Raw genomic sequence first — 16,461 nt, forward strand, 5'->3', positions numbered from 1 at the left:
GCTGGTTCCAACAAGAAGCTGTTATTAGTGGGATTATTATAAGGGGAACCTCAAGCGTTCCTCCATCATCACCACGTATTCCGTTACGTCTACACGGACACCGTCGGACACGAACTGCGGAATCCACTTCTGACTCGCGCGCTCGCGGTTACCGATAGACTTACTCAATAACCTATACAGGTTTCGTTTGCAGCCTGTGCGACCACCTTACAGGCCCAATTTACGTCTTTGTTTAAGGGATTTTTTTTTTTTCAAATGATCAATAAATCACTACGCAAATATTAATAAAACGCCGTAAAACACCGTAAAACACTTTTCCGTGTATAGTAACCTCGTGATGATTTTTATTACATCCAGTCGATCCAGGTCATTGCTAGCTGACTATTTCACCTTATAGTGCCATCTCATTCTTCTTTTTATTGCCTTTCTTCTTTTTCGTTTTTACGGTTTCGGTAAAAGGTAGTACAACGGGTTTTGAGTCCTATACAGCTGCAATGTTTCATTTCACCTGTTCTACTGCGATTCACATCCAGCATTCGAAATCAATTCAATATCAGCATTTATTCGTTTGAATAATTATTGATTGATTGATTTTTCACTAAATTTGTATTGCTGCTTAGTACATAATAAACATACAGACAAACTTTCTTTTAACTTATAATAATTTTAATCTAAACTCAAAAGTAGGATGCGAATTAAAATCGTAAAAAAAATAACTAGGTACTTAAACGTAAATCATGATGCGTTTTCTTTTTTAAAAAAATACTTTCTACATTTTCTTGGCAACCATTTAAATTTGAAACGTACTGTGAGGTTCGACCGTTTTAGCCGATCCTGACCCGCCGGATCCTGATGGCCCCGACCCTCCTCCTGTTCCCTTTCCGATTTCACCTGTCGATACCATGACGACCTTTTTTGATGCCCAGTCGAAGGGACCGGCATAGATTCGGTACAGCAGGTGAAGATCATGACGGACAGCGAGCCGTAGAAGAAGGAGACGGTCGAGGAGAAAAGACGAGGGTACAGTATCCGATATCGTCGGTGAAGACGCAGTGCTCCGGCAGCGGATGGATTCGCTCGATCGTTGATCTCGGATGGCGCTCAGATTACGAAATATCTGAAACCTTAGAGCTGTGAAAAGTGTCGAGTAGGTAGCACGTCGTTATTTGGAACGTGCCAAAAAAAAGAGCGACCGGATCTTTGTTAAATCAGTTCACTTGACTCGCGAACGTGCCTCCAAAACAATCAGAAGAAGAAAATATTCAAAAAAAGGAATAACGAGAACGTGTTGAAACGAAAGCGGTGTTTGATCTGTATAACATTTTGCATTTTCGCTCGCAGCCGTATCGCCGCCATAGTTCACCACGGCACCACCTCCCCCGCGCACGTTATTAGGTATTATTATTAAGTAGCAGTATACGTTTACCAGCAAAGGACAAGTTCTTTGTGGGTTCTCCCTGGATTCTGTTCATTCCTCGATTTTGGTTCATTTTGATCTGTTATCTCCCAAAAATCAATTCATCAAATGGTATAACGGTTCCGAGAGGATATACGGAACCGGAATTGTTATGATTTTGTGCTATTTGATTCGGGCGATTTTAGATGTTTCATGATGTTTCATCAATTTTATTCATTCTCTCGTTTTCATTCAGATCATGCCACCATCCACGAAGGAGGCAGTGTATGACAAGCAAACTCGAGTTGGTTTCGTTCGTCGTACGGCGGCCGTCGCCCACCGATGCCAGCAAAAAGCTTCGTTTTTTTGTGCAATGGGCCGATTGGCTCATTTGCTGCTATATCGCTTAGTTCCACATAGGCATTTAGTCATACTTTCTTTTAACTTAAAATCACCTTCACAAAAATATACTTCCTACAATTTCTCGGCAACCATTTAAAAATTTGAAACGCACTGAATGTTTCTATTTCACGTAAAATTTAAACTTGGGTTTTCGGTAGTCAAAGAGTGTAAGGGGGTCTGCTGAGGGAGAGAAGGTAAAGGAAATGAGAGAGGGGATAAATTCTTCTCGACGATACGTCTAAAGAAAAATAGGTGTATATGCTTTGCACTGCTGGGCCTCTTTTCCCTTGCCGCTGGGGATGAGCCTCCTGCAGGTCAACTGCACACTCGGCTCTGCTCAACCATCTCTGCCCCATACTGTGACTGCTAGTCAAGGTTCCTCCATCCGAGAAAGGACGTAAAAACCGCAGGATATCCAGCATATTCTGGCTTTCGTTTCGACCTGCTTCTTGATTCCTTCTTCTCCATCTTCATTCTTCTTCTTCTTCCCTTTTTTTCCCCATTTTTTGGTGAAGAGAGAGGGAGAGGGGGAAGCGAGGGAGAGCGAAGACCATTTTGAGAATAGCGTCCGAGCTAGCTTTGGAACCGAACGACAGCAAATGATGAGTTTGTTTCTTTGTTGGTGTTTCATCTGTCTAGGATTTTCGTCTTTAAAAAAAAAATGTTACCAAGGTTACTTTACTTTGCGATATAGAATACAAATAGGTAGATTTTATAAGCTTCAATTCAAGCAAGTTGATCTACCATTGCCAATGTAAATTTGTTAATAAGGGGTGGGGTCAAGTGCTATAAGCGTTAAACCCCCTCCGACAAAGCGAACCGGGACCGAGCAGGACATCAAGATTCAATTTCCTGCTGGGTTTTAAATAAAGAATCAGATGAAACTCAGAACGGGGTGATCTCATCACGTTATAGTAAAAAGAGGAAAACTTTTTAGACATTATAATCATTAGTAGTAGTTTCGTAATATTCTGTGATCCCTAATAAATAAATTTATTGATCAACGTAACCCAAGACGTAACCTGTTGAACAATATTTTACATCACGATTTACGTCTCGTTTAAACGAAGATCAAATTGTATGAAGGTAAAATTTTATAAAAGTAAAATAAAATGGTAAATATAGATTCCAAAATAAAAAATTACATGTTGGCTTTATAATGGTCATTATGGTCATTAGTTAGTATCTTTTATACAGAGAAGAATAATGGAGAGTTGTAATGTGATTTTGCCGGTGCCGGTGATATGCAAGAGTTTCAATACGAGAAGCAACTAGAGGGAACAAACATTTCTCGAGCGGAATTGATAAGTAGTTGGATGACAAGATATCCAGGGGAGAATGGAATCCCACGAATGCTTGGGAAAATGTTTGGGAAAAGCAACTCTCTTTTTTTCTTTTTCTTTTTTCTTTATCTTCATATGGACCTGGGTTTACTGGTTTGTGTGACCACCAGACATTTTCTTTGACTCCACGGCACGAAAGGTCAAATCTGACCTTTCATTCTTCTCTTTTCAGCATTCGACGTGCCCGTTCCATCCGAGATCCTATCCTCATCCCCCCCCCCCATCTCCCTAACAAAAGAAGAAAGATTTCCGGTCCCATCGCAAGCAAATAGTTTGTCTTGTACAGACCGTATGAGAAGTCAAAGTTATTTCCACATGCTGTAGTCAAGTCATGCTCTGTGTATTGTGTTCCAGACCGTCACGCTCTGATTTCAGAAAATGCGGCAGATTGAAATTATTTTTAGTACGTAATGATTTGAATATCAAGTTTATTTCCAACTCGAATTTACCCCGTTAAAATTTTTTTTTCTGTTCCATGTCTCGAGTGTAATTCTCAGTAATGCTCATGGAATCGGCAAACGATGAATTACACGCAATGTGCGGTATATATGATGGTGATTATCGGTCGATGCTGTTTTATTATTCCTTTTCCCCATAGCCTATAGGTTTCGCATTCCTAAATGACCGCGACTACCCCTGCAGTTATAGAAATAAATTTTTTCTACTTTGAATGGATGAAAGACATGTAGGGGGGAGAAGACTAGGAAGGCAGCTGATAGCGGCATTTTCCAATCTTAAAGTTTTCTTTTCCTTTGATTTGGATTTCTTCAACATATTTTCAGTTCCAATTATTCTCCACCGCCATCACCGCTTGATAGAATTTTCTACATCAATCCGAGTCGTCAACCCCTATAATAATCTAAAACCTTTTTGGGGCAAAGTAAAAATTGTTCAGAAATAGAAAAAAGTGTGGAAAGGCAAATGCTAAGAATGTTGTGCGCGATGTTTTCTATATTTCTTGAATTCGTAATCGGCAAATAACGAAAGGAAAGAATGAAAAAGAAATAGCGCATGTGCATGGGAGGAGACATGCGAGAGAAGAGGAGATGCCCCCCGGATTTGCCTCTTTCATTTACATGTTGATACTCGCTATTCCAGGTGCCTTAGGAGGGGCTTATAGGGACGACGAGGCAGAGCACCGACACATCGTTCGTTGCCAGAGGTATTTCACTTTGAGAAGCACAGAGTCAGAGTGGGAGGTGCTAGATGGTCGTTTATTGGCTCCAACAACGGAGCAGGAAACCTGACCAGGTGATGGCTTACCTGCTGTATATACTTTGGGCCTGTCTGTTGTTCAAGTCAGAACGAGTCTCAAAGTCAGTCGGAGTGGATGTCCTACACTGATGGGCATATCTCGCTAATACTCAACAATTGATTGTACTGATTCTCGTGGTGTACTTGTTGATTTGTTTCTATTAGTTGACGTTTGGCTGTTTCCTGCCGCAAAAGTGACAGAAGAAAAAAGTCAGTTCAAAAGTGCACTTCCCTGAGTGACAAGCAACATTAGCAATTATAGTTTTAACAATGACAATCGATTCAGGTTCTTTTGAAAGAACTTGGATTTAAATTCAACTGAAAATACTCTACAATAGGTTTGTGTTTGTGATTATGTGCCCCACCTACCAAAGATTCGACAATTGATGTGTTATTTGAAGCGATGCTCTCACATCATTGTTTGACTACCAACTGGCGAATGCGTGGGACGTGCTCATTTTATGAAATGGAATGCCCTCGTCCTTCACTGTCCGTTCATTGCGTGTCGCACGGCCCCATGACTGCGGGCACGGCGGAAAATGGTGACGCATTTGGCGGCCAATCGTACCGACACGTAGCCGGCAATCGTCGGGCCTCCAAGTGGCTTTGTTTCCTTACCACATGTCTGGCATTTGCACTGGGTGTTGGAGTTGGTGTCGCTCTGCTGCCTGTCCTCTACGGCTCATCTCCTTTCGTCAACGAAATCAACAACAACAGCACAGCTGTGATGACTCCGTGGTCCATCGTTCCCGACTCATCTCCTACCATCGCTGATGGGCCCCTCAACTTGACCAGCAAGGGAAACACGTCAAGTATTCCCGTCCACATGTCACCCTTGAAGATGAAAGCTCATTTGACTAAGAAGGAAAAAGAAAGGCAGTCGACTCGTCGTAAAACGCTTGACTTCAAGTCCAATCTGACGGATGTGAACTCAACAACTGAAGAAGAAGATGCAGCAGCAGCAGCAACGGTCGATGTCGTCAGTTTCGTTCAACCGCAAACGGCCTGGACTTCTCTACCTGCCGCCAATGAAGACGGACGCAGTCTGATGACGACTGTTTTGGGGGAAGCTGTCAAAGGTATCTTCTGGTCACAAGAAGTGGAGGACAGTCTCCCAACAGGTTTCGACGAACTAAACGCAAAAGAGTGGCGCGACTTTAGCCACCAGAGTTCAGTTCAGCGTGTCGAGGAGGGATGCGGCCGAATGCAAAATCGACTCGTGACTTTCGAAAACGGCCGGCAGTCGTGTTGTCGCTACCGCCAAAACTACGACCAGATCCAGGGCGAAATCTTCAGCTTCTACCTGAGCCGCTTGCTCGGCTTACGCAATTTGCCACCGTCGTCTGTGGGTCTGGTCCGACCACGAGAGCGCCAATGGATGAACGTCCAATCGTCCCTCAGCCAAGCGCAGTGGACGGAAAACCGGCCAGTTGTCCACACGCAGTTTTTGAATGATTTGGAGCCGGCCTACATTCCTGTTCAGTTTCGAGGGCGCGATCGGCATCTGAATCCGTTGGACGTGCAGCACCACAGGCTACAAGAGAAGGTCGACCGCAGCGAGTTGATAACGCTGGCCCAGTGGTCTGATCTTTTGATCTTTGACTACCTGACAGCCAATCTGGATAGGATGGTCAACAATCTGTACAACATGCAGTGGAATCCGGCCATGATGGATTCGCCCGCTCACAATCTGGCACGCGATTCCCGAACGGGTTTGCTCGTCTTTTTAGACAACGAAAGTGGCCTGTTGCACGGCTACCGCCTGCTGGACAAGTACGACATCTACCACAAGAACCTCCTCGAGTCGCTCTGCGTTTTCAGACGAACGACAGTCGAGTCGCTGCGGCAGTTGCAATCGCAGAAAAATGTCGGTCATTTACTGCGCGATATGTTAAAAACTCGCGATCAATCAGTTGTGGACTTTTTACCTTTCCTTCCGGAGAAGAGCATCAAGACCCTCAACTACCGAATTGAGCAAGTGCTGGACCAAGTGGCCAAGTGCCAATCTCTTTATGGCTCCTAAAACTCTGCCCTTGGTGTACGTGATAACAACTCATATCAAACGTCAATACCGCGTATTCTACAGCCAAAAAAGGACGACGTCCAACATGAAACGGTGATGGATAAGCTATTCGCATGCCTGAGCTGAAACTGAAAACATGAAACCAACTATAGCAGAGCCATTCGTACAGGAAACAATCCCGTTTCATTGCTTTAGAATTCCGTTTCTAATTACCACCTCCTCTTTCACTGGATTTTGAAAGATCTGCCAGCCAACACGTGGATCGGCCAGAAAAAATAAGAAGTTTGACCTGTTGATTGTGAAAACGGGAAATCCGTTTCAGTTAAAAAAGAGTCATAAATCATCACTGCAAACAGGCAATTGATTGGGACTATATGGGATCTAAACAACAAAATAAAAGGTCAACGGAAGAAATAAGGACCCCATCTACAAAAAGAAGGATTGGAGAACGAGATGGAACGATACCTACCAAGGATCAAGCGACTACCGTTTACGATTGGGAAGCCAAAAAATTTAATAGGGTTGGCGCAGGCTCTATTTCAGCTTAAAAAGTAAATGGCATTTATGATGTCTCCCTTGGGCCATTCTCTACGAAATGGGATTGAACTGTCCATTTTCTGTCCCTCCGCCCTCGCTAAAAAGCAATTTTCTTTCATCTCCTCGGATTGGCAAATTAAATCGTGCGCGACGACGGAAGGAGCGCAGTCGGATGATAACTGGTGGCGTTCTGTGCTTCAAACCTCATCCGGGTAAAAAGTTGCGGATTCCGATCGGCGATTATATTCAACACTTCATCAACACTTGAAATCCTTAGCTAATAAATATGGCCCCAAAAATTGTTTATGTTTGTCTGTCTGGATCCTCCTTTTTCAAGATGATATTCAACCATTGACGGTTGAGTGCCGCTTTAATGCCCTAAGGTCCTTGAATAACCTGTGCTTGAAATAAATGTTCCAAGAATTCGACTCCTATTCCTTCGATTCCTTCAGCAAATATGCTGATTCCATTGCGACTTTGTTGCGATTACTTGTGGAAGGACAACTAGCGATACTAGTCATTAGGTTAAAGGCATTAGGTTATTAAAATATCGGCTCTTTTGATCAATACCACCTTGAAAAATCCGAAATTGTACTTTTATCCTCTGCTTTATCAACAATCTAAACTAGCGTTTGTTAAGCGCTCCTTGATTTCAAGACTTGTTGTAACATACTTCTTTTTGTGATATACTTCATTTGTAACATATTTATCTACCGATATTAATAAAGCTTGGACTGTACTGTACAATTATTTGTGTATGAGTGATGTGATAAAATAAAATGTAAAATACAAGTTATTTTTTTTTATAGTAGAATTTGCTATGAAGTCATTATAGGAAATACACATAATTTAAGGGTTTTTATAATATAAATTCTTATAATAAAATTAAAAACACTGCATCAAAATGAATAATTAAAAATTTATTTACGCTTACAGTATATTTGTTTGTTATTATTTAATGAAAAAACCCATTTTGGGTTCCAATGCATTCAAACGCCATCTCGTAGTCGCCCATCAAATTAGATTAGACACATTAGAGTAGGAAATTTTCGATGAAAAACAATAACACCGAATAAATAACACTTTTTGGATTTTTAAAAAAGTTAATGACTTATGGGGTTGTTATAATTCACTTATGAACCCCAGTTTTATCGGTTAGGGAATACTTTCAGACCTGGAAAAACCAATAGAAGGGCTCCACAAACCAGCGGCTATGTGGTGGGATTCCATAACCACGATTTAAAAAAAGGATAAGAAACAACCTGGAAACAACTTTTGTGTAAAACACACTGGACTATTCATTTGGCAGCAATTTACTCGTGTTTTCTCTCCCTTAAAAGGAGGAGACATACAAATTGCACAGTATATGCAGTATTGCTTTACGGCCGCTCAACCAAAACATTCCTTCTTTACGCTTTTATTTGTTGAATTTGATTTGGTTCAATCATCGCTTTTCATTTTTCGTCAACCGAGGATAGGACATATTTTTTAATTAAGCGCCAAATCTAGGGCCACTAACCACTAGCGAACTTGGCGGGGAGCTTGCAAAGTTAGTTGAAAATGGTTCCATCTTCCCATGCTTCTCCCCTCTCGGGTTTGGCTATCTCTTTTGCTACATCGTGCCATAAGTATGCCCGCAGCCTTTAACTGTCATCCATGAATTCCGCTGGCGCCCCCTATCCGAGTCCAGTCTCTCTGTGATGGCGTATATTTCTTAAAATTACAAACTAGTTTATTTTAATTTATTTATTAAATCATGAAAATCGAAGTATTTTATTACAAGAACATTAACAAAATTACTATGTGAGAAATATCAACGGAAATAAGTCTGTATTTTTTTATTTTGAGAGAGTGAGAGAGAGAGTGATAGCCGTGGGCCCCATGGCTGACTATGGGTCCCTATTTCTCTGGGTACAGCCTACAGCCGATGTATATGTTGGAGGGTGGGGGACGGACGTAAACGCAAGAGGAAGGGAACGCTGCTATTCCATTCGCTCTGGCATCGGTCGACCAATAGTACTACGTATCTTAGTTGAGCAGAACCAACCGAAGACGCGAAGGACCGATCAATGTAAGCGTGGACAAATTAAACTCCAGATTTGATTTGCCCGCTCAGTTCGACTAGATTCTTTCGTTTTGCACTTCTCAGTGAAACTTTGGAAATATATTCGGTTAATCTGAGTGATTGTTTACATTGTCGATGGTTAAATTTAGAGAGAAGATGGCGTAGGTTGCCTTAACAAAGGGATTTATGTCATCAGATATTCTCAATACAGTTTCCTGTGTTTATGTTGTTGTTAAGAAAATTAATATTGTCAGGTCCATTCATTTTTTTTAAATTCTCATATTTTACATTTTGATTTTAGTTTCTGTTATTGAGGGATTGGTTTTGAAATATCTGAAGTAGAAGAGGGCAAACAGAAATGCAAGCAGTTCAAACTGGCCAGACTCAGGTATTTAAAAACAAAACAAAAATAAAACACATAAAATAAATTAAAATCTAACCATCAATTTTAACATGTATGTGTAAATACATTTCTATTCTGATTAGGTGATGACTGTGTCTCAAGCGCAGCAGTTACTGACATCTGGAGGCCAACAAATCATGGTTCGTTTGATCACTTCTATGGTAATGGTTTTGAATACGATGACTTAATAACAACCGTTTGTAGGTTCAGATGCCAGGTGGTACACAAACCATTCAATTAGCTGGGCAAAATATCCAAAACATTCAGGGATTACAGGTGTTACCTTTATCTGCACTTCAGGTAGGTCATTATACAAGATAATGATATTCAATCATCTAATACTGAATTTTTTTTCTTAAATACAGGGTGCAGGAGGACAGCAAATTGTCATACAACAACCTCAACAAGCTCAAATCTTGCAAACAAGTGACGGACAGACTCTCATATACCAACCAGTACAATTAGATCAGCAGGGAAATCTGAACCAGCAATCACAGCCAACATGTTAGTTGTAAATAAAGTGTCATAGTATTTGAGATTCTAAAGTTTTCCCTATTTTATTTTGTGAATCAGTTTTCAATATTGGAGGTAACCTTGTGCAGTTTAGTGGAGCAACAACACTGTCATCAAACTCTGCAGCAGCTGTAACTCAGGCTACTGGTGCTGTGAATACTGCTGTTACAACAGCTGCAGCAGCTTCTGGTTCAGGAAATTCAGCTCAAATACAACCAATAAATGTTCCACAAACAGTTGGAGTTAGTGGATCTAACATTGTTATGGTAGGAAATATATAACAATTTTAAATAAGTAGTGTAGACAATGATGAATCTTTAATCTATGAATGCAGATGGTACCTGGAGCTGGGGGAATACCTCAAATTCAACGAATTCCATTACCTAACGCAGAACTCTTGGAAGAAGAACCTTTATATGTAAACGCAAAACAATATCACCGCATACTTAAACGGCGACAGGCTCGTGCAAAATTGGAAGCTGAAGGACGAATCCCGAAAGAGCGTCGGGTAAGTTTTGTGTGATACAAACCCCAAACACGCCGATAAAAACCTAATGATACCGTATTCTAGAAATATCTTCACGAATCACGGCACCGCCATGCAATGAACCGGGTTCGTGGCGAAGGCGGAAGATTCAATGCAGGATCTGTTCGCAATCGTTCAAGGTGCGTTAAGTACATTACAGTTTACCTAATGTAATTGTTTTCTAATATCAAATGTATCAATTGTGATTGCAGAAGGGCCAAAGTACACCAAGTAGACACCTCAAACCAAAACCATGCTGCAGTGATGAGTTCCTCCATGGAAACTGTATCTATAGAGGCACTTACAGCAAATTACTATAAAAAGGTAATTACATTGTGCTAACGCATTCCTCATCATCAGGGATGGTAATTTATAACCCTTCCGTTATGCCATTTAGGATAGCGGATCATTATCGGAAATAATGACATCAGATCCGTTAGGCTGAGATGGATACGTGTTCTTAAAAATAAAAGTACTGACTTACTGAGGTTTTTTGTCTGTTTCTCATTTACTTTTCAGCACTGCAAGGGTGTAAACTTTGAACGCCAACCAAGTACACGGAAATAATTTTTACTTTTAAAAAATTGATTTACAAATTTTTTTCTTCCAATAGTCTTTTTAAAGTTTGCGTTGCGTCTCCCATATCATATCTGTCATTACACTCCTTTTTAAGCTGGGCTGCCAAGCTTTTGAATATTTTTGCTTTACCAGCTCGAAAAGCGGCGACCTATAGAAATATGTACAAAATTCTCATTAAAGGCTGAGGTCAATCATTTGAAAATGAAGAAACTATACGGATTTAGGATTTTCGGATATTATTTGTTTGCAAATGACTTCAAGTTGTTTAGGATCATTAATCATAGTCCACCCTTCTTCTTCAACCACCTGAAACAAACAAAAAAAACAAAACAACGAGAATAATTACACCCTTGTTTCAGTACAATGAAAAATGGAAACAAACCTGTTCAGGGTGACGTAAATCACCACGGTAGAGAAGTAATAGCAAATTTTGGCTAGCTGAATGGGAGACCTTTTTGTTTTTCACAAGTTCAACTATTTTCGCAAATTGTCGAGGATTTATCTGGCTAAAAGAAAACAGGAAAATATTAAAATCTTTACCATTTAATTTTGTTGTTCATTACCATTCTTGAATTGTCTTTTCATCTTTATGTAGAAGACCAAGCAAATCCGTTAGAAGCAAGCTACACACTTTTTTTACCGGAAGATTTGGCAATGCATCCATAACGTTTAGGAAATAGTCAATGTTCCTCCCATTCTAGATTTAACTTTTTACATTACATACAAAATCATAGTAGATAACTACTAAATAAATTACCACTAATTGTATAGCTGTTTCCAAGCTTAATTGGTATTTCTCCATAAGCATTGTACGTTCTTGCTCAGGCAAAACTGGGATGCGCTCTCGAAAGTCAGATGGGTCTAACTTTAATTGTAAAAGACTTAGTGGTAGCAAATTTGGTTCAGGCATGTATCGGTAATCCTGTTTTTCTTCTTTATCTCTAAATATGGATGGGGAGATATGTTTAAATACAAAATATAATATGAAAAAAAAAAGGTCGGTATTTTTTTTTAGTTTTGCATACTTAGAAATCAAAAGACAAACCTCATAGATAAGGTTATTTTCTGTTGGGGGTCATATCCACGAGTCTCATTTGTAATTTTGCCTCCTTTTTCTAAAACTTCGATTTGTCGCACGATTTCGTAGTCAATCGATCTAGCTAATGCTCGTAAACTATTGAGATTTTTTACTTCTGTCCGTGTTCCGAAGGTTTCTCCTGGCTTATTGACCGAAATATTTGCATCGACCCGTAAAGAACCCTCTAAAAATGAAGTTACTCTAAAACTGCCATTAAAAGAAGTAAATAAAATCACAAGAGTACCTTCCATCTTGCAGTCGCATGTCTCAAGGGCTTCTAATATCCTGATAAGTTCAGAAACGCAAGCAACTGCTTCTTCACCATCCTTGAGATCAGGTTCAAAAACAAGTTCCATTAAACCAACACCTGCTCGGTTTAAATCTATAAGGCTCCTGTAAAAAGTTAAATTGTTAAGTATTGTTACCTAGTAAGGTTCTTTACTGTTTAATCTAGTAAAGAAAAAGTAGCGCAATTGCAACATTACGCGTGATTTTTGTTATTTCTGACTTTTGCTTGAAAGTTCACACTTAAGTTTACTAGTATTTTATTGTACCCTGAACTAATTCATTTTACATTAAAATTAAACAATAAATGTGTTAGGTTAAGTTTACACTACAGATGTAAATAATCTGCATTATAAATCCGTATTAAATACTATAGAAATATTTACCCGGAGCAAGATTCTTCGTGCAAACTTTTGCCACTGTCTTGTTCTAATTGCAGTTGTTTAATTTTCGATTGTTTCTTATAAGCTGCTTTGTGCACTGCTGAACTAAACACAGCAAAATCCAAGTATCCATCACTGGCCAGTGGTAATCTTTGCTGTGTAATCTGATACCCAGCCTGAAAAATGTTTGAATTGATGTGCTTTGTAGAAATCATCATGATTACATTATTATTAAAATGTATACTGGCATATCTGCATAAAAATAATGTTTTCTGTCAAATTCTGAAACCAAATTAACATTGCAGTTAAGGGCTAATGCAGTAAGTAGAGCTGCTTCAACAGCCTTTTTGTTAAGAACTGGGAGGGTTCCTGGAATTGCACAGTCAAATAATGACACAAGAGAATTTGCAGGTGATGCAAATTTATTAGCTGAACCAGAAAACAGCTTGGAACTGGTCTTGATTTGTGCATGAACTTCTAAACCAACAACGCTTTCCCAGTTTTTCCTATAAAATATAGTACACAGTTATATATTGCTGATAAACTTTTGTGTTGAAAAGCAAAAATTAGTGTGTAACTGAAATGTGTTTTACCGTTTTTCCTGAGCACATGCCAAATCCAAGCTTTTAGTAAAAATTGCTCGAATTCCAGTAACAGGCATCCAAAAGGGAAGATTCCTTCTTTGCTTACAAAAAGAATTCATTATGACTCCACAATTTATCATGTCGACATCAGTGAATTTCAATTGCTTTCTGTCTGAACCAGTTAAAATGGATTGCTTGTTAAGCCTTTACACACCGCATTTACGATTACTAATTTTTCTGATGAGATATGCCCATCGAGAATTGAGCAGATTGTTATAAACGCCGCTAAATTCAATTTGAGAAATTTCACACAAAAGTTTATGTTGTTAAAAATTTCAAGCAGAAAACAACAGGTGAGGGTTAAACAGTGGTACTGCGGTAAAAAAAAGCGCAGTTTAAAACAAGTTGGGCGGGTCGGTTCCCGATTGGCTATATCGATATCGATATAGGATACAGTCGATAGTAGTCCATGAGGCAGCAGGTAAGCAGACGAATTTTTTGCCAATTTGCTTGAAAAATCAAATAGAATCAGTCCTGACATCCGTTTAATTGTGTAATCGGTGTAAACCAAACTTACGTTTGAACTTTAAACTCATATATTAATAAAATGTTATTCCGCCGATTATTTCACCACACTTCTATTGTTTCTTTCCACTCCAGCAAAGTAATGACAGCTAATCAATCTTTACTCTCAACATTGCGAAAAAAAACTGGTTATGCTATAACAAATTGTAAAAAAGCATTAGAAATGAATAACAATGATATTGAAAAGGTAAGTGAGTGAAATTTTCATTAGAGCGACAAATTATTAAAATGATTTAATGAAGGCAGAAACATGGCTTAATTCGCAAGCTCAAGCTCAAGGATGGGCGAAAGCAGCAAAACTACAGAGTAGATCTACTCCAAACGGACTTGTAGGAATAAGACTAGATACAAAGTGTGCTGTTATGGTAAGAAATAACAAATTTCTTACTCACCATTCAATTAACATGATTTTCTTTCTAGGTGGAAGTAAACTGTGAAACAGATTTTGTTTCAAAAAATGAGAAATTTCAAACCCTTGTAGCACAAATTACAGAAACTTGTTTCAAAAAGTCATTAGCCACAGTTTCTGCACTAGACACTACTCAAGTAAGATTTGTTCTTAGAAAAAACTTTAAACATTCAGTTAAAATAAAACTATTTTCCTATAGGAATCAAGTTTAGTTAAATTAGGATTTGATTCTGAGCAGTTGGGATCATTGCAATTGAATGACAGTAAAAATTCTAAACTTTCTGACTTGTTGGCACTTAATATTGGACTCATTGGTGAGAATATGGCTGTGCGTCGAGCTGCAGCTCTTTGCGCAACCAGTTCAAATATCAAGTAATCGGCGGTGTTACCTTTCCTGTGGAAGCTCTCCTCATTGTTCATTTTACTTTAATATAGGTTTTCATCTTGTACCCATCCACAGCAGGTGTTGGGTGAATCATTCCTAGGCAAATATGCAGCCGTCTTTGCCTATGAAGAATGCCCTCCTTCGGTTGAAACACCAGAATTGACTGAAATTATTGATTTAGAAAAGCTTCCTAAGCAACTGTGTCAGCATATCATTGGTATAATATGTTAATTTGAATTCATAATTCAATAACTTTAACGTTGTCTTCCCCTGATCAAAGGAATGAATCCCCGAACCATTGAAAAGGTAAATAAATTGCCAGAAGAAGAACCAGCAGAAAAACCACCAAGTGATGAAAAAGCGGAACAGTCGTCAAGCGAAGAAAAAGCGGGAAAATCACCAAGCGAAGAAAAAAAAGAAAAATCATCAAGTGACGAAGAATCAGCTCTATATCACCAAGAATTTCTTGCTTATCCTGAATTCACAGTACGGGAAGTTATGTCTCATGTGGGATGGGATATCAAAGGTTTTTTGCGTTTCGAATGTGGTGAAAGCCTTGAATAAGATGAAACCAATTTCAGTCAAAATTTGCTTCTAGTTCACTTCTTAGTAATTTCATAGTTTAAATAAAACTATTTCCAAGAAGCTGGATTTTGATTTAAAATCTGTGAATCATGCTAGTTAGGATATAAATAAATACAATTCTTTTTTCATCATCTAGTAGTAAATTCTTTTTCTCTCTCTCTAAATAATTGCGCAATTTTTCTTGTTTTATGAGTTTAAAAACCATGCTGGCGACAATTTCCCTATGCCCTATTGCTCTTATCATTCTTCCTATCCGGCGGGCAATCACGGTGTGTCCTAGCGGACAAGGTCATCAACCGAGTGTTGAAAACGTCTTGAATACAACTTCATGAATGTGCCGTCATCCATCAACGAAACTTGTTTTTAATCTGATAAAGAATAAATAAGATCTCTTCGGATTCATGAAGCGGGAAGGGCAACCTTTATTTAATATATACGTAGTCTAATTACCGTGAAATGGTTGATAAAAAGACCTCAAAGCACTCAAAGCTTGTCCGTCTATCTCTGTTGAAACTGAAATATCTCCGGATGATTTAAAAATCCAGAAAAAATTACGTTAGATTTTTAAAAAACTTATCTGTTAATTTTTAGTTAGAACTATCTTGAATTCCATTAATTTCTTTTCAGCATTCAGCCCTTCCTTATTGAAACCCAAATTGCGCTTCCGGAAAAGGAGGTTTAGGATTCATTCGTTCCCGACTGCGTGTTAAAAGTACATACTTGAAGAAAACATTGGATTTTAGACATTTAGATTTTGGTAAAGGAGATAAAAAATAACTCGTTTTTTGGAGACCCTGCAACCGTTTACTGGTAATAGCTGCCCGCCACGTGACGCTAAACTACTCCGCCCACGAAACCCCGAAGAATCACGAATAACCAAAACACCACAGGGCTAAGGAATTTAAGGCTTAACATTATGGACGGTATGTAGCGACAAAAGTCACAAAACAAACTGCGGAAAAAAAAAGTTTTTTACTTTTTAAAAATGCAAGACGTTTTCCTATTTTGTATTTTCACCTAAAGTGTGAGATGGAGTGACGCAAAGTTATTACGTATTATACTTTTCAAGAAGAAATTTGACATTTTTAAAATGCTTAAAAGAACGAATGATTTCAGGTCCATTTTA

At 38.9% G+C, this 16,461-nt stretch overlaps 4 protein-coding genes across 5 annotated transcripts; 3 read left to right on the forward strand and 1 right to left on the reverse strand.

Moving 5' to 3' along the window:
• The first annotated feature begins 3,646 nt into the window (after window positions 1-3,646).
• Window positions 3,647-7,739, forward strand: LOC124348571 (extracellular serine/threonine protein kinase four-jointed-like). The gene has a single exon (XM_046798796.1). It carries the CDS (start codon window positions 4,799-4,801, stop codon window positions 6,416-6,418), a length of 1,620 nt encoding a protein of 539 aa, XP_046654752.1. The 5' UTR covers window positions 3,647-4,798; the 3' UTR covers window positions 6,419-7,739.
• A 1,146-nt stretch (window positions 7,740-8,885) lies between these two features.
• On the forward strand, window positions 8,886-10,950 carry LOC124350522 (nuclear transcription factor Y subunit alpha-like). Of its 2 annotated transcripts, none has more exons than XM_046801246.1 (10): window positions 8,886-9,026; window positions 9,322-9,408; window positions 9,507-9,563; window positions 9,628-9,723; window positions 9,789-9,927; window positions 9,997-10,202; window positions 10,271-10,444; window positions 10,508-10,602; window positions 10,675-10,786; window positions 10,860-10,950. In XM_046801246.1, exons 2-10 carry the CDS (start codon window positions 9,379-9,381, stop codon window positions 10,905-10,907), a joined length of 957 nt encoding a protein of 318 aa, XP_046657202.1. In that variant the 5' UTR covers window positions 8,886-9,026; window positions 9,322-9,378; the 3' UTR covers window positions 10,908-10,950. The 2 variants fall into 2 exon arrangements, with proteins under 2 accessions (XP_046657202.1, XP_046657203.1); XM_046801247.1 differs by lacking the exon at window positions 8,886-9,026 and adding an exon at window positions 9,033-9,181.
• Window positions 10,951-10,956: 6 nt separating this feature from the next.
• LOC124350518 (glutamyl-tRNA(Gln) amidotransferase subunit B, mitochondrial-like) lies at window positions 10,957-13,735 on the reverse strand. Its single transcript, XM_046801243.1, has 10 exons — window positions 13,381-13,735; window positions 13,032-13,293; window positions 12,791-12,963; window positions 12,364-12,512; window positions 12,087-12,303; window positions 11,799-11,982; window positions 11,605-11,738; window positions 11,424-11,547; window positions 11,258-11,347; window positions 10,957-11,189 (listed from the first exon to the last, which is right to left on the reverse strand). The coding sequence occupies exons 1-10, from the start codon at window positions 13,509-13,511 to the stop codon at window positions 11,052-11,054; spliced, it is 1,602 nt and encodes a 533-aa protein (XP_046657199.1). The 5' UTR covers window positions 13,512-13,735; the 3' UTR covers window positions 10,957-11,051.
• Window positions 13,736-13,857: 122 nt separating this feature from the next.
• On the forward strand, window positions 13,858-15,466 carry LOC124350521 (elongation factor Ts, mitochondrial-like). Its single transcript, XM_046801245.1, has 6 exons — window positions 13,858-14,143; window positions 14,199-14,321; window positions 14,377-14,502; window positions 14,565-14,737; window positions 14,801-14,967; window positions 15,031-15,466. Exons 1-6 carry the CDS (start codon window positions 13,979-13,981, stop codon window positions 15,312-15,314), a joined length of 1,038 nt encoding a protein of 345 aa, XP_046657201.1. The 5' UTR covers window positions 13,858-13,978; the 3' UTR covers window positions 15,315-15,466.
• The last annotated feature ends 995 nt before the right edge of the window (window positions 15,467-16,461 follow it).

This window comes from Daphnia pulicaria, chromosome 7, assembly GCF_021234035.1.
Source record: "Daphnia pulicaria isolate SC F1-1A chromosome 7, SC_F0-13Bv2, whole genome shotgun sequence".
In the NCBI taxonomy this organism is placed as follows: domain Eukaryota; kingdom Metazoa; phylum Arthropoda; class Branchiopoda; order Diplostraca; family Daphniidae; genus Daphnia; species Daphnia pulicaria.